The 21,653-nt window shown below is 47.9% G+C and overlaps 3 protein-coding genes and 1 long non-coding RNA gene across 11 annotated transcripts; 2 read left to right on the top strand and 2 right to left on the bottom strand.

Annotated features, from left to right (window-relative positions):
* Positions 1-567: 567 nt before the first annotated feature.
* TPM4 (tropomyosin 4) lies at positions 568-8,474 on the top strand. 6 transcript variants are annotated; one of them, XM_052699704.1, is made up of 10 exons: positions 569-863; positions 3,185-3,310; positions 5,550-5,683; positions 6,003-6,120; positions 6,417-6,487; positions 6,730-6,805; positions 7,180-7,242; positions 7,318-7,387; positions 8,061-8,113; positions 8,261-8,474. In XM_052699704.1, the coding sequence occupies exons 1-9, from the start codon at positions 750-752 to the stop codon at positions 8,090-8,092; spliced, it is 804 nt and encodes a 267-aa protein (XP_052555664.1). In that variant the 5' UTR covers positions 569-749; the 3' UTR covers positions 8,093-8,113; positions 8,261-8,474. The 6 variants fall into 6 exon arrangements, with proteins under 6 accessions (XP_052555663.1, XP_052555664.1, XP_052555662.1 ...); XM_052699707.1 differs by lacking the exons at positions 8,061-8,113; positions 8,261-8,474 and adding exons at positions 3,396-3,435; positions 7,831-8,052 and having other exon boundaries at positions 752-863; XM_052699703.1 differs by lacking the exon at positions 8,061-8,113 and having other exon boundaries at positions 568-863.
* On the bottom strand, positions 976-3,187 carry LOC128088846 (uncharacterized). Its single transcript, XR_008210402.1, has 2 exons — positions 2,804-3,187; positions 976-2,765 (listed from the first exon to the last, which is right to left on the bottom strand). It is a non-coding gene; the product is annotated as an uncharacterized LOC128088846 (long non-coding RNA).
* A 333-nt stretch (positions 8,475-8,807) lies between the features above and the next one.
* Positions 8,808-12,844, top strand: RAB8A (RAB8A, member RAS oncogene family). Its single transcript, XM_052699708.1, has 8 exons — positions 8,808-8,962; positions 9,196-9,256; positions 9,456-9,516; positions 9,798-9,875; positions 10,268-10,357; positions 11,318-11,383; positions 11,593-11,643; positions 12,360-12,844. The coding sequence occupies exons 1-8, from the start codon at positions 8,839-8,841 to the stop codon at positions 12,450-12,452; spliced, it is 624 nt and encodes a 207-aa protein (XP_052555668.1). The 5' UTR covers positions 8,808-8,838; the 3' UTR covers positions 12,453-12,844.
* Positions 12,845-15,121: 2,277 nt separating this feature from the next.
* Positions 15,122-21,643, bottom strand: CIB3 (calcium and integrin binding family member 3). Of its 3 annotated transcripts, none has more exons than XM_052699710.1 (7): positions 21,152-21,643; positions 20,879-21,013; positions 20,543-20,577; positions 19,226-19,716; positions 18,718-18,865; positions 17,627-17,822; positions 15,122-17,138 (listed from the first exon to the last, which is right to left on the bottom strand). In XM_052699710.1, the coding sequence occupies exons 4-7, from the start codon at positions 19,238-19,240 to the stop codon at positions 17,117-17,119; spliced, it is 381 nt and encodes a 126-aa protein (XP_052555670.1). In that variant the 5' UTR covers positions 19,241-19,716; positions 20,543-20,577; positions 20,879-21,013; positions 21,152-21,643; the 3' UTR covers positions 15,122-17,116. The 3 variants fall into 3 exon arrangements, with proteins under 3 accessions (XP_052555670.1, XP_052555673.1, XP_052555672.1); XM_052699713.1 differs by having other exon boundaries at positions 19,226-19,337; XM_052699712.1 differs by having other exon boundaries at positions 20,879-20,991.
* Positions 21,644-21,653: the final 10 nt, after the last annotated feature.

Genomic DNA, 21,653 nt, shown 5'->3' with positions numbered 1-21,653 from the left:
GGGGCGAAGCCGCCCTCGTGAGGCGGCGGCGGGGATCGGCGGGGCGGAGGGTTTGCTTCTTGTAGCAGTGAAAGCCTTGCTTTTATTTGGAATCGGGAAAGCGGAGAATCCCTCACAAAAAGCAAGCTGAGCGGCGTGGTGGTGCCCGTGAGGTGCTGGCTTCTGTGGGTGTTGTGAGGCGTTTGCCTGGCGTCTGTTCTGTATGGAGCTTAGATTAATAAAGGCTTTGGTCGTTGTTAGGCCCCCCGCCCCTGAGGGCCGTTCCGTGCTTTGTTTTGTAACGTGTGGATTTCTGTTGCAGGAATCCAAAGAGGTGCTTTTAGGCCCTGTTGTGCTGCGCAGCCAGGCCGTGCGCACAGCGCAGGGCTGCTGCCTGCAAGCGGCCGCGCTGAGCGGCTTTCTTTCGAGCACACGCTCACATGTCAACACTTCTGCTTTGTCAGAAGCTTAAAAATGGAAACAGTGCTCTCTTTAAGAAAGGGCCCAAATAAGGAGATGATGGAGTGGCGAGGATTCCTCCAGTGAGTGTTCTGGCTCATTCCTTACAAAGGCTGCGTGTGAAAGATAGAGGCCCAAGGATCTGGGTTTTGTCCAGGGGTCTCCAGGTTTAAAGCTCCCTGCAGCCGCTTCAGCTCAGTTTCCCTGTGACTCGGCTGGGCACGACTTCTTTCTCTGCCCCAAAAACATAAAGCTTTACTCTTCAGAACTCTTTTGGCTGTGTGAGAAACTCAGCCTGTCCTTCAGCAAAAATGGAAGCTATCAAGAAAAAGATGCAGATGTTGAAGCTGGACAAGGAGAATGCAATTGATAGAGCAGAGCAGGCTGAAACGGATAAGAAGGCAGCTGAGGACAAATGCAAGCAGGCAAGTAGAAATAAAATCACAGATTGTGCATGTGGTGTGGAAATCAGTCTGGTGAAGTGCTGTGCTGCACTCGGATTCCGAGAACAAAATTTGAGCTTCAGTTCTCCGTTAATTTGTTTTGAATTTTTTGCCTTTTTATTATGTTAAACTTGTACGGCCATTGTTGGGTATTAATGATCGTTTCTTCTGTCTTTGCAAAGCTAGCACTAGCTACGGATTTTTAAGACTATTTTGTCTCAGTTTTCTTAAATCATACATAATTGCTTTAATTTTCGTTTGCTCGTGATTCCATTGAAAAGACATGAAAAACTTCAAGTCAAAGCTGTAGATTGAACACCTGTAGGAACAGAGTTAATGCTGTCTGAAGTCAGCCGATGTTAATTGAGCCTCTCCTTGAAGTGAATTAATGAAGTTCTGCTGACTTGTCTGTGGTCCCGCAGTGCCTTTGGAGGTGCCTGCTGCGACTCGCCAGTAGGTGTGCTGTGTTATGATTTGTCAGCAATGATCAGAAATATCTTAATTTGCAAGGCCTAATTTTAATTGAATTATACTGATAGCATTTGCATATTCTATTGCTTTTTGTTGTTCTTTATTTTGGGTGCGTGCCTACCTCAGTTCTGAGCTGTAATACTTTCAGAATGATCTTTAAATGTTTTGCTCTCCATGTTCCAATTTGTTACTGAGCTTCTATAAAAGAATGCTCGTATCTTTTTATATTCTCTAAATGTGTTTCTTTCTGCTGCTTCTTCCAGATTGCCGTGTGCGTAATTATTTGGCCAAGTGTTTCTTCTGTCCAATCTGAGATCTTTGGGTGATGTAATTACATTTTTAATTGGCCATCCGTGTAGCTAAAGCGCCTCAAAAAACAGTTTCCAAAAAGGCGAACTGCTGCCGCCTTCCTGCTCCACCCCAGCTCACGGAAAGCGCTTCATCTCTTTGTTGCTCTCGGAGGCTCCAGGCTCCAGGCAGCACCGCGTGAATGCGGTCGCTGTATCTTCCACAGCCTGAGAGCTGCAGCTCAGATGTGGTTCTGCCGGGCAACGCCGGCCCCCTTCCTGAGCTCAGTGGCATAGCAGCCCCAGCAGATGGTATTCAGTGTTAGTGGTGATGCGATGCTGAGCCGCGCTTTGCACTCAGCAAAGGTGACTTCCTACAGACTGAACGGCGCGTCTCTGGGAACTGTTAAGTATGAGGGTAATCTGCAATGAAAGGTGAAATAGAGGAAATAAGGCTTTGATCTGCCTTCTCTTCTCTGAATTGTACCCAGTTTTCCACCTCTTTTATTACTGTTTTTTTAACACAGGCGCACACAGGGATTTTAATGTCATACATGAAGGAAGCATCACTTCCTCCTGCTTGCTGTTCCCTGCTGAAGCACCCAGGGGAGCGTGTTCAGTGCTCTCACACTGAGGTTATCCTAAACGAAAGTACAGCGATGTCGCTGTGTTGAAGAACAGCTCGCTGCCAGGAATGCTGGTAAAGCTGTCCTGGATGCTAGAATGAAGAAGATACACGTACTGAAACATGAACTGTTTAGAGTGAACTGTTTGACACTCTAAATTTAGGTGAAAGCAGAGTCAAATGGTTAAATCAGTTTTCTCTACGGACTGAACTGCTTTGTATTGCAAATGGCAGGCGGGAGCAGATGGACTGCAGGCGCACCCTTATCAGCAGCAGCTCCTGATAATGCAAATTCCTCGGGAGTGTGAGGCGGTTCGTCACTAACCGCTCTCCCTGCAGGGTATAAATAGTTCTGTGTAGTGCACAGTATGGATTTATATGGTGTGGGATGGAGAGCACCTTGATGGCCAGGTTGGACCTGGGATGGTGGAGGTTGGGGCTGTCTGGGGCCCTCTGACCACCCCTCTGATGTGCAGAGCTGCAGCAGGGAATGGCTTAGACCTTAGAACTGTCCTTAGACCTTAGAACTGTTCTTAGACCTTAGAACTGTTCTTAGAGCTTAGAACTGTTCTTAGAAGTGTACCACAGTCAAAGAGTTTCCTAACAGTCCTGAGTTATTCTGTCACAACGAGCACAAGGACATAATTTTAAAACATTGTAAAATGCGCTGTAGAACTGCAGGATATTGTGGAGTCCAAAACACAAATGAGGTGTAAAGGGGACGATGCCAAGTTCTGCACTGAGCCACATCCTGTGCTGCTAGAGGACAGCGTGCTTTAATCGTCTTCCCTGGGATCCGCTGCCAGGCAGACGCTGCCGGCCCTGGGTCTTCTGGGACTCCATGATATGAAAACTAAGGGAGAAGTTGTAGCCACGTCTCTGTGGTAATCCGTCCAAATTCCTTTTTTTTCTCTTGAAAGGTCGAAGACGAGCTGGTAGCTCTGCAGAAAAAATTGAAAGGAACCGAAGATGAGCTGGATAAATACTCCGAGGCTCTGAAAGATGCCCAGGAAAAGCTGGAGCAGGCTGAAAAGAAGGCCACGGATGTACGTACCCACAGCCGGCTGCGCCCGGCTTTGCTGTGTGTGGGGGACGGGGCCGGTGCGAATCACCGGGCGTTGTTTGTTGCAGTACCTCGGTCAGGGGACGGGAAAGCGGCTCTACGTTTCAGGTACGTCCGGCTGCCGCCCGCCGCGCTGCCCGCTCCCCACCCCGCGCTGCCGCAGCGGCACACGGCACTGCACGGGGCACCGGGCGGGAGGGACGGAGCCGCTCGGCAGCCGGGGGGCGTCCGCTATACGCGAGCCGCGTTCCCGGGGCCCCGCTTGGCGCACGGCTCCGCTCGGCGCACGGCTGCACCGCGCCGCCCCGCCCCGCCCGGAGCTGCCGGGCCCGGTTCCGCTCCTCCCGCGCCACCACGGGCCCAGACGCGGCCGGCGTCGCTTCGGCGTCCTCGGGGCGCGGCCGTGCCGGGGCTCCCGCGCGCCGCTCCTCTGCTGACGTCACCACCCCACCTCCCGCCGCGTGACGTCATCGGCCCATTGAAAGGCGCGGGGCCGCGCGCCGCCACGTGCAGCACCGCGCGCCCTGCCCGCCGCGCCCATGGCCGCGCCGAGCTCCCTGGAAGCGGTGAAGAGGAAGATCCAATGCCTGCAGCAGCAGGCGGACGAGGCGGAGGATCGCGCCCAGGTCCTGCAGCGGGAGCTGGACCTGGAACGGGACCTGCGGGAGAAAGTGAGACCGCCGGCTGCCCGCTCGCCTCTCTCGGTCGCTCTCTCCGGGCTGCCCGCTCCTTCCTTCCTGTCTCTGGCTCTCTCTCTGGCTGCGCCCGGTGCGCCCCGCACCTCCCCGCGCTCCGCTCTCCACCGCGGGCACCGCGCCGGGCTCGGGCTGCGGGCTGCGGGCGGGGCGGCCGCTCGCTGGGAAAAAGCGCTGCATGACAACGGGCGGGGAGGTCCCGCCCCGGCGCCGCGCCGCCGGCTCAGGCACAGCTGGGAAATGTCCGAACTGCTGGAAAATAACTTTTCCCTCCCGGTTTTCCCTGAGAAATGGGAGCTCTCCAGCAGCGTGCCGCTCTCCCGGGGCCGGACAGCTGGTTTCACTTAGGTCTGTGTGCGATCAGCCCGCACGGCATCTTCCTGCTGTTTTATCGCATGTCGGCGAGTTAGTTTTACCGTATATGGAGCGCGGGCTGCGGCAGAGGTGGGGCCGGGCGGCTCCCGAGGGTCCGCGCCGCGGCTCCGGGATCGCGGTCGGTGGGAGCGGCCCGGCCGGAGCGAGAAGCGGCGGTGCTCGGACCGGATGCCAGAGTGCTGTGTGAACCCAGTAAGTTAAACACGGAGCGAACCAGAGCCCGGGCGGCTCGGGACCGGAGTCGGGCGTCGGCTGCCAGCCGGGTCGGCCGCTGAGCTCCTCCCAACGTCCTTACGAGGAGAAACCGCGTCCTCGGGCTGAGGAGCGGCTGGAGGCGGCGGGGAGCTGCTCCGCCACGGGAATCTGCGCGGCCGTAACGAGGAGCGCTGTGCCCGCAGCCCCCAGCGCTGCTTTGTGGGAAGGGTGGCACGACAGGGTTAGGGACACACGACACTGATTAGCTGAGCGATCCCGGCCTTACCAAAGTATGGCTTTTCTCTTCAAAGATGAAGCGATTAAAGGAGCCGTGTCTTAATAAACACGATGTTTTATGAACGCTCATCTGTTTGCATCGTGCATAGGCAGGCATCTCCGTTTGTTGTGTAGTGATTTTGGAATGAGCAGTTAACTGCTGCTTGGCTTTCTGAATGACACCGACCTCATTCCGAACTGTTTGCTGCACAGCTCCTTAAGTACCACAGGAAGTGATGGAAAAGGAAAGGATTTATTTTCAGAACGTATTTAATTTTGCCCTATTTCTGTTACAAAGCAGAGCACCTCGCGCTGCAGCCGGCCCTGCCCCGCTGAGCAGAAGGGCTGCATTTGCTGCTCATTGTGCAGGGCCGGTAGCATCAGTCTGTGATGGAACCAAGAGTTTACAACCAGACATGAAGGCTTTGGAACAAGGCATTACGTTTGAGTTTGAGGTCTGCAGGTAGATCTGTCCGTTTTTATCAGTGCTGGGTCCTTTGTTGTGTGCCAGGAATGAGGAGTACCAGCAAAAAAAGGAAGGGGGAAGCAGTGCTGTGTACCTTGACATTCCTGAGATGCCATTGCTTAAACAAACAAAAAGCGGGGAGAGAGGAAAAGGGTTTGAGAGCCGCTGTGCTGCAGCGGTGCGGCGCGGGGCTCAGCTCCCTGCTGTGTCTGCAGGCGGAAGGCGAGGTGGCGGCGCTCAACAGACGCATCCAGCTGGTGGAAGAGGAGCTGGACCGGGCCCAGGAGCGCCTGGCCACAGCCCTGCAGAAACTGGAGGAGGCCGAAAAAGCGGCGGATGAGAGCGAGAGGTAACCTTCCCTTTGGGCTTCCCTCGCTTTCTCTCTTTCCTTCTTTTCTTTCATTTTGTGTAAAGGATAAAATCAGATACACACAGAACGTTCCAGCATCTGCGTGTGCTAACGTGCTCTGCAGACGCTGAACTTCAGGTGCCTTTTTTTTCTCTTTTAAAACTACTTTAAGTGAGTAATTCTATCAGCTTGGAAGAACCTGAGGGTTGGTTGTAATGGGGCCCTTTTTGGTTACAAATATTGAATTCCACTTGGGGGCTTTTGATACAAAATTGCTAAAGTGTTTCTACGGTCAGCATAATTGCTTTGGCTTCTGCAGAGGAATGAAAGTTATTGAGAACAGAGCAATGAAAGATGAAGAAAAAATGGAAATTCAGGAAATGCAGCTGAAGGAGGCCAAGCATATTGCTGAGGAGGCCGACCGCAAATATGAAGAGGTGAGGAATGTGTAGAAGGGGAACTGATAGAATTATGGGAGACCCAAGAACAACACTGGTGTTCTTCGCTTTGATTGGTTTTTGTACGTTTCTCACACTGTGATGGTGCACCTTTAGAATACTCCCAAAAAGGAGTAATTTTAATTGTGACTTTTGCAGCATTGTAGGTATTTGATTCTATAAAAACTGCAGAGTCTGACTTTGGGAAAAATGCACAAACGTTGTGCTGCGCTGTCGCTGCTCAGAAGGGAAGCAGGGGCAGATCAGCGCCGTGTGAACGCTGTGCTCTTTCTCAGGTTGCCCGCAAGCTGGTGATTCTGGAGGGGGAGTTGGAAAGAGCTGAAGAGCGCGCAGAGGTGTCTGAAGTGTGAGTAGTTTACACAGCTGCAGGTGTAGAATGGAGGCTAAAACATCTCGAGGGAAAAATCTACTTGTGGGGGAGCACGCAGTGCTTGGAAATGGCTTTGTGCCCCGTGTGCCCAACTTCCTGCTTTCAAACTTAACTATTTTTTTTTTAACATATATTTTTAGACTCCTTCTAAGTAAAATCAAACCGCAGCAGAGTGGTGACCCCTGCTTTCTTTTCTTTTCTTTTTTTTTGGCCTGTAGTAAATGTAGTGACCTTGAAGAGGAGTTGAAGAATGTTACAAACAACCTGAAGTCTTTGGAAGCTCAATCTGAAAAGGTTGGTTCTTTCAGTAACCTACGGGATGGGGACACGGTCAAAACCTGTAATTAAAATGCACAGAAATACAAAGAAATGAAGAGGGGTTACCTGCCTTCCTGTTCCAAGAGGCCATCAATAATGCTGCATCATCTCTCTGCGCATTCAGCTGTTTTGTGCTGCACGAGAAAATAAAGTCTAAATTGATGCATGAAGTGGTTTGGACATCATCAGGCTCACGGTGATGGTACAGAAATCAGAGTCTGAGGTGTCTCAGAAGTGCGCAGAGTGCATGCAGCTGTTGTGAAAAGGAAAGCAGTTGTAAATAGATCACGTTTCCATGAACATCTGTTGCTGCTGCAACTGCCCTTCAGGAGTGTGTATTGCTTCCACAGTACTCGGAAAAGGAAGATAAGTATGAAGAGGAAATCAAGATTCTCTCTGACAAGCTCAAAGAGGTGAGTCCAGCCCTCCCCAGGCGGCTTTGGCAGCGTTTTTTAGCAGCGCTCAGTTATTCTATTTAATATTCCTAGGCTGAAACTCGTGCCGAGTTTGCTGAGAGAACAGTTGCCAAACTGGAGAAGTCCATTGATGATCTGGAAGGTATGGAATTACGCACTGCTTTTAAAATGGGTGTTGTATGTTACTGGGAAGGGACAGAAGCATCCCCCTGCTGTCCCACTGTGCTGCGCAGGCTGTGCTGCCTCGTGGCTCTGAAGAGATTCTCATTCAAAACCTTGTGAACAAAACTTTTTGGCCAACTCACACACATAGAATCTTAAGAATCATTTCAATTAGTAACAAAATCATAACGCTAGTTAGCCTGATGACTGAAAAATGACTGTGAGATTTATTTAAAAAAGCACAGATGAAATGCCTGGCCTGGCAGCTTATTTCTACGTATTCCTACTTTCGCACTGCTGCTCAATCACAGATCTGTTTTCATCTTTTGTTTTCCCCTCCAACTGCTTTGCTTGCTGCCTTCTCCTGTCCTCGTGCCCTCTGCTGTCCGCCTTTCCCTCTGGCTGCTCTCCACTGCCCGGCAGACGAGCTGTACGCTCAGAAGCTGAAGTACAAAGCAATCAGCGAGGAGCTGGACCACGCGCTCAATGACATGACCTCGCTGTAGTTTGCTCCTCTCGGCGGTGCCACCTGCTGCATCTCTTATGCTCTTCTTGCCTGTAATTCCTGCCGTTCTGTGCAGTCCTAAAGCGATCCTTCGGTCTGATCCTTCTCTGTAAGAACTCAATAAAAATCAGATCCCTCTACCTTTCAGCTTTGGGGCTTTCTTTCCTTATAACCCGCTGAAAATACAGCAGTGATGACGCTGTAAGTAAATACAGCAGCACCTCATTGTGAGAGCGACGGCAAAAGAAAAGCCGCGTTGTTTCCCGTGAATCTCACGGTACGTTTTTAATTCGAGGAGCAAAGCCGCATCGTCCGTTTTAAGTCCATTTTTTTCTCCCTTCTCACCAGACAAACTCGCTCAAGCAAAGGAGGAGAACCTGGGGCTGCACCAGACGCTGGACCAGACGTTAAACGAACTGAACTGTATATGAAGCCGAGCGGAACCCCGCGGCCCGAACGCGCCGCCCGCCCTCAGCGCGTCCCCGCCGCCCCCAGCGCTCCGACACACCGGAGCCCAGCGCGGTTCCGCGGGGCGCCGCGCGCATTAAACGCTTTTCTCGCAGCCCCGCCGCTCCGCTCCTTGCGCCGCGCCGCCCCTCGGGTGACGTCACGAGCCGGCACGCCACGTGACGCTGCCCGCGCGCCCCGGCCCCTCCCTCCGGCTTGAACTCGCGCGGCCATCCGCCCGGGGCGGGAAGTGACGTCGCGCCGGGCGCGCGCGGCGGGGAGCGCGACCAATCGCGCGGCCGCTTACGCCGCGAGCGGAGTCCAATGGAGCGGCTGCTCGGGGCTCCGCCCCCCAGGTTCGGCGGCGACGCGGCGCTCCGCTCGACCAATCGGCGCGCTGCGGGCGGTGACGGGCGGCGGGTGCGGCCCGTGAGGCGGCGCGGGGGGCGGGCGGTGCCGCAGGGGCGGCGCCCGGGAACATGGCGAAGACGTACGACTATCTGTTCAAGCTGCTGCTCATCGGCGACTCGGGCGTGGGGAAGACGTGCGCGCTCTTCCGCTTCTCCGAGGATGCCTTCAACGCCACCTTCATCTCCACCATCGGTGCGCGGGGCCGAATGGTGCCGCAGCCCCCGCGGGCGGCGCTGCCGAGCTGTGCGGTGCGGGCCGCCTCGCTCCCTGCGGCGCTGAGCCGCGGCCCGAAGCCCGGCTCCCCGGGCGGCCTCCGCTCGCTTTCCTCGTGGGAAGGCGGCGAAGCCGGAGCGGGGGAACCAGAGGGAAAACCTTGTTTGGTTCTCTGTAGAAAGTAAAAGTAATTCAGTTGTTTCTCGTTCCAGGCATTGATTTTAAGATTAGAACTATAGAGCTAGATGGCAAGAGAATCAAGCTGCAGATATGGTAAGGCTCGTTTATGAGCTCCACGCGTTGACAGCCGGTGTCGGTGCTGCGGCGTAGCGCCGTTACTTTTGCGTGCGGTTTTGCTCTTCGGCAGCTGGTTGTCGTCAAAACAAAAGCAGTTTTAGTGCACGTGAACGCCGCCGCGCGATGCGAGCACTGAGGCGGGAGGTGAGCGAGCCCCCGTTCTGTCTGTTTGCAGGGATACCGCCGGGCAGGAGCGATTCCGCACCATCACAACGGCGTACTACAGAGGAGCCATGGTAGGAGCGCGGCGCGGGCGGTTCGGCTCCAGCAGAGAGCGCGGCCTGCGGGCGGAACCGCCCTGCAGTTGGCCGAGTGCCGGCGCGGTGCCGGGCGCTGGGCGGCCGCCGTGACTCAGTGCGAGCTCACGCCCCGTCGCCGCGTCGCACAGCGCGCGCTGACGTTCCGGGTTGTGCTGAAACAGCTCTTCTTTATCTGTCCCTTCTGATACGGACGGGTCTTTTAACTGTTGCTTAGACTGATGGTCGCTGAAAGAGGTATCTGTCTCCTTGTTCCTTAGGGCATTATGTTAGTCTATGACATCACCAATGAAAAGTCTTTCGAAAACATTCGGAACTGGGTCAGGAACATCGAAGAGGTAATTCCTCTGTTTACTTGATGTTAAAGGTGCTGTTTCTCCTTCCAAAAGCAGTTAGAAACTAAATACTTCAGAAATGTTGCTTTCAAACTCAAAGTAGAAAAGAAAGTCAGGAATAACTGCCGGAATGCATTGGCTAACAGTAATTTGTTGTGCGTGCGTACAGAGCGTGCTTTTGATTTTGTTTTCCTGGCACAAGTGAGCTCAGAGCTGAGCATGGAGCAGTCGGTGCCTGCAGTGCAGTGCTGGGGTCAGATGCTGTGCAGCTCAGACACCTGCAGAGAGTGCTTAGCACCAGCGTGTCCATTTTTAGTTCCTGATGGACACCTCATCTTTGACAGTACTTGTAAGACATAAGCAGAAGTCCTTTCTTTCATCTGTTTCTATCTCAGCATGCCTCTCCAGACGTCGAAAAAATGATCCTTGGGAACAAATGTGATGCAAATGACAAAAGACAAGTTTCCAGAGAGCAAGGGGAGAAGGTAAGTGCCACAGGCTGCGCCCCGTCGTGCTGCGCCCGGGTGCTGAGGGTGAAGGCAGCGTGCGAAGGCGGTGCTCCGGGGTGTCTGTAAAGCCTGCTGAGTTCCTTCCTGCCAGCACTGATGCAGTTGCTGCCTGAGCAGAAGCAGTCTGTGCTGCAGCCTCAGGAGAACCTGGTCTGAAGTGATGCAGTTCTTCTCAGAGAACTGAGGCATGGTGATGTTCCCTCTTGGATTCGGTCTTCATGCATTTTCTCCTGAGCTGAGCAATGAAGTCCTCTTTATGAGCATTAAAATACCTTTTATTCAATAATTTCCCACTTCTGAAGCAGTCATTGCTATCATTCCCTGGTCTGTGCAGTGAATGCACCTCCTGCCCCGCAGTGTCCCCACTTTAAGGTGTGCTGACAGAGCTGTCAGAGTGTAAGAGCAGCATTCATTACTGTGTGTGTGCTTCCTCAGTGGCTCACTGGTAATTCTGAGTGCAGCTCCTGAATGCTTCCCAAGCTGCAGTTGCAAAATATTTTCCCAGTCCAACAAAAAGATGAGTCTGTGTAGAATGCTGATGGATTGTCTGCTTGAGACGTGTTAGATGCCAAGTAACTGGCTGAATTCTCAGCCAAAGAAAGAAAAGCATTTAGGAATGGCCCTTTTTGTGAAACAAAGGTAGACAGGGTTGTTTTTTCTGGCATTGGATGTTAGTCAAAGTAGAGAAAGTACTTCTGTGTACCGCAGATGTTACAGAACTGGCAAGGTGTCTGTTAAAAATCTACGTGGATATTTAAAGACAAAGGAGCAGATGAAAATGTGCATGAAGTATGAAGCAGAGGAGCAAAGCCCAGTAAGAACAGATGCCAGCAGCAATGCAGTTCAGCTCCTGATTTGTGGAGATCCCGCGCTGTTCATTGCATTTATGGCCATTCCTGCAGCCACCCAACTAACACCAAACCTGCTTTTGTTCAGCTTGCAGCGAGTTTTGGAATTAAATTCATGGAGACCAGCGCAAAAGCAAATATAAACATAGAGAATGTAAGTACTGCAACTTTTCTCTTGTATTTATTATCTTATAAAGTGTGCAGATCAGCAGTAAGAGCAGTTGCCCCTCTTGACTGGGTGCGAAACTCAACTGCAGATACTTCACATGGGCTACTGAAGTCAGGAGGGCAGATTATTATTAAAGAAAACAGCTAAGAGCGTGTTTTATTAACTGCATTCCTTCAACTGTTTTCCTTATGCAGGCATTTTTCACTCTTGCCAGAGATATCAAAGCAAAAATGGACAAGAAGTTGGTAAGTGACTTCTACTTAGGCTAAACTGTGTTTAAATGGAGAGGAAAAAACGTAAGAATTAACACCAAGAACTGCATCACAGCAAATGGCCTCTCGTGGCCTCTGACCAGAATGCACAAAGGTCACAGAGGTTGTCTTCAGTTTCAGTGAGCTGTGCTCTGCCCATGGCTTATAAACCATTGTGTCTGCATTTCATGAATCAGCTGCAGTGGTTGATGTTCTCTGAACAAAATCTTTCAGTGTGTTTTTTAGAAAGCCACATGAGTGGTAGAGGAGAGCTGCTAACGGTATTTCTTGCTCCTGCAGTCAGGAAAAGTGAATGGTGTAAGGTTAGAGTATGGAAGGTCTGCTTCACACTTTGTTAGCTTCATTTCATGAAGAAAATCCCATCACTTCTACCTGTACCGACAGCCTGACGTACTGAGCACAAACCAAACACGTCCTGTAACTTTTGTGGTCTCTGCTGTCTTTGGCTTGATGGAAAGGAGAGCAGGCTCTGTGCTTGTTGGTCAAAGCCAAAAGTAGGATGTGCAGCTCTGACTTTTCACAGAGGCTGATGCAACCGAAGGGTCAAATAAGTGAGTGAAAGCTCCTGCCGATTTCTAGTAATGTTTTTTGTATAATTACAGATTTGATTCATCAAAACGTAGAGATGAAATATAGGCAGTAGAAGCTGTTAAGTATAAATAAGTAACTGAAATTCTTTGCATCTTCAGGAAGGCAATAGCCCACAGGGCAGCAACCAGGGAGTCAAAATCACACCAGACCAGCAAAAGAAAAGCAGCTTTTTCCGATGTGTTCTTCTGTGAGGGACACAGCCTTAATCTGAGCGCCTGCTCAGCCCAACTGGACTGTGCCTGCTCTGAGTGAGACTTCTCTGTCTGTGGACTGTAGCGTTTCCAGCAAACCTTGTCACTCTGTGACCATCTGAATAAGAAATTGTTTATTTTAGTAATTGTCTGACTCTTCAATTTTGGAGATGAAACAAGTTTATTTTTGTCAGATTGCCACGGGGCAGGCATTGTGTGGCAGAGGAGCACAGATCGAACGTGACCTGTAAGAGCACCTCTGCTGACAGGCTTCAATCTCACTGTTTGTATCTCTAGCGTATCCAAATTAGAAAGATGAAGTTATAATCAAAATCAGAAACTGAAATGCCAATATCAATAAAGTACAGGTGCATGTACTTGGTACATCTGCAGATCTGTGTCTGGATGCATATAAAGCAACAATGAATGCACTCACGTAGGCAGTCCGGGCTGCGCCTTCCCAGAGGCTATAAGGAAGCTTTGTGCACAACTCCTTCTTGCTACTAGGGAGACAATTCCTCGAGCTGCTGTTCTGACTCAGCTGTGTTGTAGACAATCCATGAGTACAAGTGGAGTTTAAAGGAAATTGAAAGGAATCTCTGTTTTTTAGGGAAAGCAAAGTGTGCTGTAGGGGTGCTGGTTCCGCACTGCCAGGAGTTCCTTTAGCCGGGTTACAGATGACCAGACGTAATTAAGCGGGCTGCACATCCAGCAGGAGAGCTGCAGATGTTCTGCACTCAGTTTTTGGGGAAACAGCCCCCGGGGACACGTATCCCACCTGGACACCCCAGGGAGCAGCTCTTCCTTCTCTAGTTGAAAACAGCCCCCGATCTGTCCTGATGTAGAAGCTAGTTATAAATTGTGACCGGAAAATGTCTTGCACTGCTTCCAGCTGTGTGATCTGATGCACACTCGCTCACATATGCAAATAAATGTTGCACATATGAACACTTTCTGAAAACAAACTTTTAAAGCTGAGATTTGCCTTGCTGCCATGTATTGATCATTGCAGATTTCAAGCAGCAGCAACCTGTTAATAGCATGCATCAATGCAAATGATGTTTAGTCCTCAGTGGAAATATTTATTCTTACCAACACGTCGATTACATTCCATTGTATAAAATGTAACAGCCTAGTAAAGCACCTGGGTAACTAATTGCTCTCATTTGAGAGGCTGTAAGCCTGACTAATTAGATTAATACAAGGAGCCAGTAAGAGCAATCTGCTTAGAAGTCTGCTGTCAGTAATTGGAGTTATGGTATATTTAACCCAAGTGAACGTATCAGCTGTGTCCTGCAACTCACTGGAACTGTTCGTGTGCTGCTTTGTTTACATTGAAAACTGCACTTAAGGATAAAATTAAAGCTCACTTTAAAGTTAATGATTTAATAATGATTACTTACCAGCTTTGTTTTCTTCAGTTTTCTGGTAATCTGTCTCGGCCTCAGAGGAGCACTCCTAAGTGTTACTGGAGTTAATTATAAATCTGATAGATTTTTAAACTTATCTGCAGCATGCAGCTGAGCTCACCAGGAATACTGCCTGCTTTCTAAAAGGAAGAAGGAAATTGTACTGTGTGAGTTACTGGCTTAAAAATGCATTTTAAATGCCACCAACTTGTTTTTAATAGCAGATTACAATGAGCTCTGTTCATTATTAAATTTATATGTGAAACCTTCCTCCAAGCAGAACCTTGTAATGTTTGTTTTGTTTGCTTGTGGCTTTTTAGCGTGAGGACTTGGTGACAGTGCAGCACAGTCAGTGGGACACAGATGTTCTGGTAGGATAAAATCACATAAAGGCACTGAAGAACCTTCTGGTGCTTCAAAGGACAGTTCCTACAGAGGGACAGCCTGGACAAGCACTGCTGCTACCCTGAGATAAGAATGTTTGGGGTTTTTTTTAAGAAAAAAAGACTGCAAGGACTTACGGTGCCGAGTTGAGGTGCTTAAATCAGATCTGCCTCATGTTTTGTTTCTGGCTTAGTGGTACCCGTGGATTGTCTCACATCCAGCCACCTCTTTTAATGTAGCCAGATGTTGCAGCCAGAGTTACTTCAGGAAGTGACTGGGAAAATCAGTGCTCAGTCTGCCCTGCTGTCAGCAGGCTGTGCACCACGACAGCAGGCCTTGCCACGACAGCATCTCAGTTGTTTGCCTTGAGATAGGAAAGAAGTACTGCATTAACTTACAAACCACGTCGTTTGTCAGCCTCCATTTGCTAAATCTTATGTCACCCTTTTGCATTAAAAGCTCTTTGTCTGTGAACACCTTTGGTCAAACTTACGCTGGCTGTTGCCGTGTCGATATAATACAACTTACAGCATGATTTCCTTTTCTGATCCGATGGGTTTTGCTCAGTGAACAGCTGTGTTACTGCCCAATCTCAGGAATTTGTGCAGTCACTGCGACCTGCAGCCATCGCTGTGCTCCTGCGGTCTGCAGACTCCATGCAGAAATGGAATCAGTGCAAACAATATGAAACCTAGAATGCAAGGATGGGGCAGGGAGAGCTTAAAGACGCCGCAGTGGCATTTCTGCTGGGCTGCGTGTTGCCAAATGCTGACATCAAATCTGGCATAAATACAACATGCAGTTGACGTTTCCATCACGTAATTTAATTACTGTGTTTTCTTAAGCACGAATATTACAAAAACACAATGTTCAAAAAGGTTCTGTGTCACCGAATGCAGGAATGCATTTATATGTAAGCTTTTGTTAACTAAGAACAAATCTGAAATTGGATACAGAATCTATAAAACAGGAATTTAAGTAGATCTGAAAAGCTGAGAATGTGCTTGCCACACATTTTCTACATCTAAATACCACTAAAATGCCAGGTAATCAGTTAACACTTGGTTTGTAGAGAAACAAACCCATTTTTGAGCATGTTCTCAAATTCCTTTACTTCGATGAGGATCGTAGCATTCTGTGGTTGACCTTACTTTTGAGGCTGGTTGCAGCATGCTGGATAGATTTCACCCTTTGGGTGCAGACCTGTCAGCTGATTTGCAGTGCATGCTGGAACTGCTGCTTAGTGCTGACTCTGCCTGTCCAGTTCCTGTGCTGATTGCACATCTCATGTCCCACGACATCAGAGCCTCGTGCTGCCATCAGGCTTTCAGCCTCAGATTTATAAATCCTATGGATTATTGTAAGTCTCATTGCTGCTGCTGGGAATTATTTGGTCTCCTTTCGTGTGGGATAGTAATCATCTTACTGACAACTGTAAGGGGTTTTATTGCTGTGGTGGTGGTTTGGCTGATGCTCATGCTCAAAAGCTGCCGGGATTTCTTGTTTTCTTGGACGTGAAATGGATGGAGGTTATGCTGGAGGGGAAATGGACAAATGACCGCTGAAAGAACGGTCTCCATTTCTGCTACAAGTTCACAGGGGTTGGGAAAGAATGGTGACTGAGGTGTGTCTTCATTTATAGATGAAATAAAGCTCTGTTCGATGGAACATTAATGGTAATCACAGTCTGATTATTTCAGGCTGCTTTATTCTTTGACCCATTTCTTTCACTGATGCTTGGAGATTTTGTCTTCTGAAGCTGATCGAAGTGCAGCAGGCTGCTCTCCAGCCCCTGCAGGAACTGAGCTCTGAGCTGAGCGTGAGCTGGGACTCATGACTTCGTTCTGAGGGGAGTTGAACACTCGCAATATTTTCATAAGCAACTGTAAACTGCACTTAGAAGGCCCACTCTTGGCTGCCACCTTTCCCACGTTACCACTGCTTTCTTAAACACTTCTCATTGATTTTGATGTTTGTATGAAAGACAGAACTGTTGTTTATTACAGTATGTATGTTTTTACTCTGTACAGGACCCTGAGCACTGCATAAATAAACTTCTTATGAAAAGAGAACTTAAAAAAATCAGTTTATCAGTCTGGTTCATCATTAAAACACAGATCCTTTTGTGGAAAACTATTGCCAAAAACAGGGAAGAGTGCCAAGAACACAGGATAGGATCTGGTTTTGTTGGTTTTTTTTGTTGTTTAAGTTGTAAATTGTAAATTCTGAATAAATCTTCCCTTTATCCATCTTAGAACCTGCATCAGGCGTCAGTGACACGCTAGGAGAATAGTTGGGCCAGTTGATTGACTGAATCATTTGTTAAGGCTGTTAAAGGACATCAGAGGAGCTGGTTACACAGTTTAGATTAACCATCCTGTTTTTGAATCTATTTTTGAATAGGTGGCATTCTCTGAACCTCAGAACTTGAGCTGAGCACCTTCTCAGTCTGTGTTCTCTGAGGAAAACCAAGTTCTGGAGGTTTTCCTAAACCTAGAGCTGGCTTTGTCTCAGGGGAAAAGGAGAAGTTCAGTAGGAACAGTACAGAGATTCCTGCATGCAGCATGAGTCCATAACGTGGGGTTTTCAATGGATATAGGGGTATTTTCATAGGGCCTTTGTTTAAGAAGCTGTAATTTCATACAGCCCCATACCTGGTGGTTCCCCAGCTTAAAAAAACACATTTTTTTTCCACATCACTGCTTTGGTGAGGGAAGGAGGTGGGAACAGGTAATTTCATAGAAACACTGTTGTGTAGTGACAGGGAAAATTCAATGAAGATGAACTTTTCCTTTTAAGGTGAGTTCTGTGACCGGTTCCACTTCCAAACTGTTCAAGAAGCAGCGCTCTCATCTTTATGTTTTGCTACGTTCAGATTCGAATGTGAAATGTGCTGTTAAAAAAGGAAGCAAAATCACTTACGAATCACTTTACTCCATTCAAAGGGATTCGTTGTCATTACTCCTAAAACTGTAGTTTAAGTTGGAAACTATTTTTCAAATCACTTGCAAAGAATTGTTCCATTAAATAAATGCAAGATTTGGAATGCTGTTTTGTATATCAGAAAGCATGCTTGGGCCACATTGCACATTGAATGAGCTTTTCTCAGCTATTCATCAATGGAGCCTGCATGCTAATATTTACTTTCTCAGTTAGTAGGAGATTCTATCATGTAAAAAGGACACAAGAGGTTCGAAAAGCAACAGTGAAATACAAATGCAAGGCTTCATGCTTTCTCACGCGTGTTTTCCCAGTCTTTGTGGTGGGCAACTCTACCAAAACTGCTGGGGAAGAGCAGGGATCTGAAACCACTCAGCAGCCGAAGCGTTTCACAGCTTCCAGTAGAGCAGTTGGGTGTTACAAACTGAAATCCAATATTACCTGAGGAAATCCGGAGCTCGAATTATCATATGCTGAAAGTCTTCCAAAGAAAGCTTTCCGTCGTTGTCCAGATCAGCTTCATAAATCACCTTCTCGCATGCAAGGCTGACTTCTTCTGGGGTGAGTTCATTGCGGGTTAATTTGTTCACAGTTTTCTCCAAGTCTGATTTGCATATGTAATCATCATTGTTAAAATCTGTCAGAAGAAACAAAAAGAATTCAGAGTGAGAAAAACAGCACTCCACATGGCTGGCTGCCAAGAGCCAATAGGAAGGGTTTGGTTTCCAGGCAAGTAAGGATTCGTTTTAGAGCGGTCAAAAGAGAAGGGAAGTGATGTGTGTTGGTATAAACATGTAGCAACAAAATAACAATCTTGTGTCTCCCTGTCGTACCAAAGGTAACAATCGTAAATAGCGCAGTAGTTAATTATACTCAAGCCATAATTAAGCTATTCTAGCAAATGAGCACTACTGAACTAGAGGCACGAAAGAGCAGAAGGGAAGATAATGGCTCAGTTCTGGCGGGGTTCACTTAAAGGCTGTGCTCAATCGTGTACTACTTAATGTAAGAAAAAAAAGTTGTTTTGTGGGTTTTGTTCCGATTGGTTGTGGGGTTTTTTGTCTGTTGTTTGGCTGTGGCTGATCCTGGGGAAAGTAACAACAAATGAACTCGCCCTTAGAGAAATTGCTGGAGGCGTGATCTCCCCCTCACAGCCAAACCCAGCCCAAACCCCACCGCTTCCTGGGCAGCCAAATCCCTTCCCTTTCACTTTTCAAAGCAGCTTCTCAGACAGAACTGTTTCTTAAATGTTTTATCAGTTCTTGAAAGCTGAAGATACTTTCAGGTTGCAAATTTTTTAGTAAATCCTAATCCCAAATAAATAAGAGACAATAGGATGATAGGGTCCAGAAGTTTCTAGGAGAAAGAGTGGGCATTCAAATGTAAGCAGAGAGAAATGCTGTATGAAGACATACCTAACTAGAAACCATTACAGTCACAAAATGGATCATTTTGCATTCCTGTGCGCAGCTGCAGCTTTTCCTCAACGTTCCCTTTTTTTGGTTTTGGTTCTGTTTGCCTGGGTCACTCACCATAAATTTTAAAAGCATAATAAGCTTTCAGGTCTCTGGGAGCCATCTCACTCAGCACAGAAAACATGTCCAAAAAGTCATCTAAAGTCATATTGCCATCTCCGCTCTCTGAGAAAACCTCTGCGATCCGCTGGCGGAACGGATTGTCCTGGGAAACAGAACACAGCACTGAGGGAAGGTCGTCCCTATGACATTTATTTCAGTGCAGATAAGAAAACTGCTGCCCAGTAATTTTTCTGGTAACCCCTTTTCGTCAGGCAAATACTCCTTTTTTCTGCTATTATGTTTTTGTCTAATCTGTTAGGCACAGCTGCTGCCTTCTTTAACCTCTGTGCACTTTCAGGGTGTTTTCAGGAAATCATTAGAAGGTTCCAGAACGGCTTGACTTTAGTAAGCAAAATTTATTTGTATTTCATCCCCTTAGTAATTAGAACTGGATGAATTATTAAAAATGGTTGATTGAACTGAATTGTGTCACTTGATTCCAGCTGTGCTCCTTGCTGCGTACCTTCAGCTCCGGCATGCTGCCAATGAGCTGGTAGGGAAGTGTCACCGTGGGCCTGCTGGTGTAGTCGAGGGGGACGAGCTGCGGGGCCAGATCTCGGTATCTGTGGAACAGCCTGAAAGAGAGAGAAAGGCTGGCTGAGGGAACAAGCTGTCAGACCTCTGAGAACGACTGTCTGCCTTACCTGCTCTTCACACTCTGCATCCTTTGCCAGGATGGAACCAGTCCCTAAATAACATTTATTGTACTCTGTAGTTGACGTCAGTGGAAGAGACAACGTTAAAAAAGCAGCATAGTGAAACTGGTGATAAACACAAAGCCCTCGGGCTTTCAGAACAGCTTAACAGGTTTTCATTCACCACAGGTATCTCTATTTTTTCCACAGCGGTCAGGTTCGGGAGACAGAATGTATGCACAGTCATCTGAATGTATCAGCACTTTGTCAGCTTGCTATTTTCCTCATCCCTTTGTGTGTGTGAAGATCCCATTCATAGCTGTTATCAACAAAACAATAGGTTAGAATTTTAAAAGGGGTTCTTATCAATAATAAATGTCTTATTCATTACACACTTATGGCTCTGGCATCTACTTACTACAAGGAAAGGCAGATTTAAATTTCAGTTATTACAGAATCTTTTGTATTTTATTCAATATTTAATTCATACACAGACATCAAAGTTCTAAAGGGGGATATTCTGTACAAAATTGGCATTCATACCCCATGCTTCAGAGAAATTAGCAAGCAATGCCTGATGACTGCTTGAGAGGTGCAGAAACCAAAGAGTTGTTTTCAGTGAAAAGTCTTAGTCGTATAGGAACAGAACACCAGATCCTTTGGCCAGGGGTTGAACGCAGCACTTGATGAAGTTCACAAAGGCTTTGAGAAAAAAGCGCCTCCGAGTAACTGCTGCAGATTATTTACATGAAGGAAATGTGAATAAAATTTGATACAATCATTCATGATTTCTTAAAACAGGCAACATGTCCCGAGGTACAACAGGACGCTTTGAAGCACTTGTCCTAAAACGAAGTGAGGGGCACATGGGTGTCAGCAGCAAAATATACACTAGAATACACCTTGTTATAGTTATGGTATGGAGATGTTACCTTCACAGAAAATTTAAAACTCTGGATTCATTTATGATAGACTGCATAGGTAGTTTTTGTACATTAAAAAAAAAGAAAAAAGCTCACATTGTCCAATGTATGACTTCAATTTTGTATAAATGCATTAAAAATACTTTTAAATGTACTTCATCTTTTATATAATCTGTTTTGTAGCAATCTTTGTATTTTACACACAGAACACACAAGACTCACCTCAGAATTTCTTTCCTTGTAAAGAATGTGCAGTCCTGTGAAATAAGGCATCATATTAATGGCACTTTTTAGCACTCATTGGCCCTGACTCTTCCACTACAGTGACTCAAACAGAATGATAACGTGGCCGACCATCAATACTCTTTCTTTTTGTACATAAGTAGGAATACTTTATAACCTTTCTTGATGTAAGAATCTTACCAAAGTATCTTACCAAAATCTTCACTGTAATTCAATGCTCTTAGTTACTAATTTTTAAAGAGGTTGTTTAAAAAAAACAGCAGCAACACCATTATTCAGTGTTCTGTCTAAAGACTCACTTGGTTCGTTTTGTACCTGATATGCATCCAGCTGCTCTGGAGTGAAAATGGTTTGCTTGTTGCCCATGTCCAGCTCTGAACGCTGATTCTTGTCCCATCATTCTTTCCTCAGTCACTTTTATAGGAGGCCTGGATATCCAGATATTAAAAGCTGCAACAATGAGGTTCGGGTAAAGCAGAGGATCAAATAACCAGCTTCCCTATTCCACGGGTCGCAAACAGCCGTCATAGGAGCACTTCATCACATCTCCAGTCTGGCTACTCACGGCTCTTATCCAGCATCACTCACCTGCCTGTGTGCACAGAGCCTCATGTTACAGCACTGAGCCGTGCTGATGCTTCTGGTGGGCAGCACATCTCCGTGCCTTCGGACGGCAGACTGCCCGACAACTGGCAATGCCTCTCCTTGCACCGAGCGCTCGGAGCTGCTCGCAGTGTTGCCAGCGCTGCCTCTCCTGTCTCGTTTTTCTCCACATCATGCACTGATGTCAGCTGTACTTGGGGCAACATCTGTACAATCCTCTTGGCCCCCTGTTCCTCCATTAGCACTCATTATCTCTAGTAAATGGCCATTACGGTGACAAGCTGACATATATACAGGCCCGTATATGGCTTTGCACTGAAAATATGAGAGAACGCATCGTTCATACTTAAGAACAGAACTGTGAGTTAAATGTGAAACGCGAGGGCAGAACTGGCAGCAGCACTACAGCTCACCCCGGCGCCTTACGACAAGCGGCAGCGACTGGCTTTCAGTCGGTTCGGAGCGGAACGGGGCGGGCCGGGCAGCT

This window comes from Tympanuchus pallidicinctus, unplaced genomic scaffold (assembly GCF_026119805.1).
Source record: "Tympanuchus pallidicinctus isolate F22 unplaced genomic scaffold, pur_lepc_1.0 scaffold38, whole genome shotgun sequence".
Taxonomy (NCBI): domain Eukaryota; kingdom Metazoa; phylum Chordata; class Aves; order Galliformes; family Phasianidae; genus Tympanuchus; species Tympanuchus pallidicinctus.
Note: the sequence above shows the minus strand (reverse complement) of the source record. Positions and strands in the feature narration are given on the sequence as shown.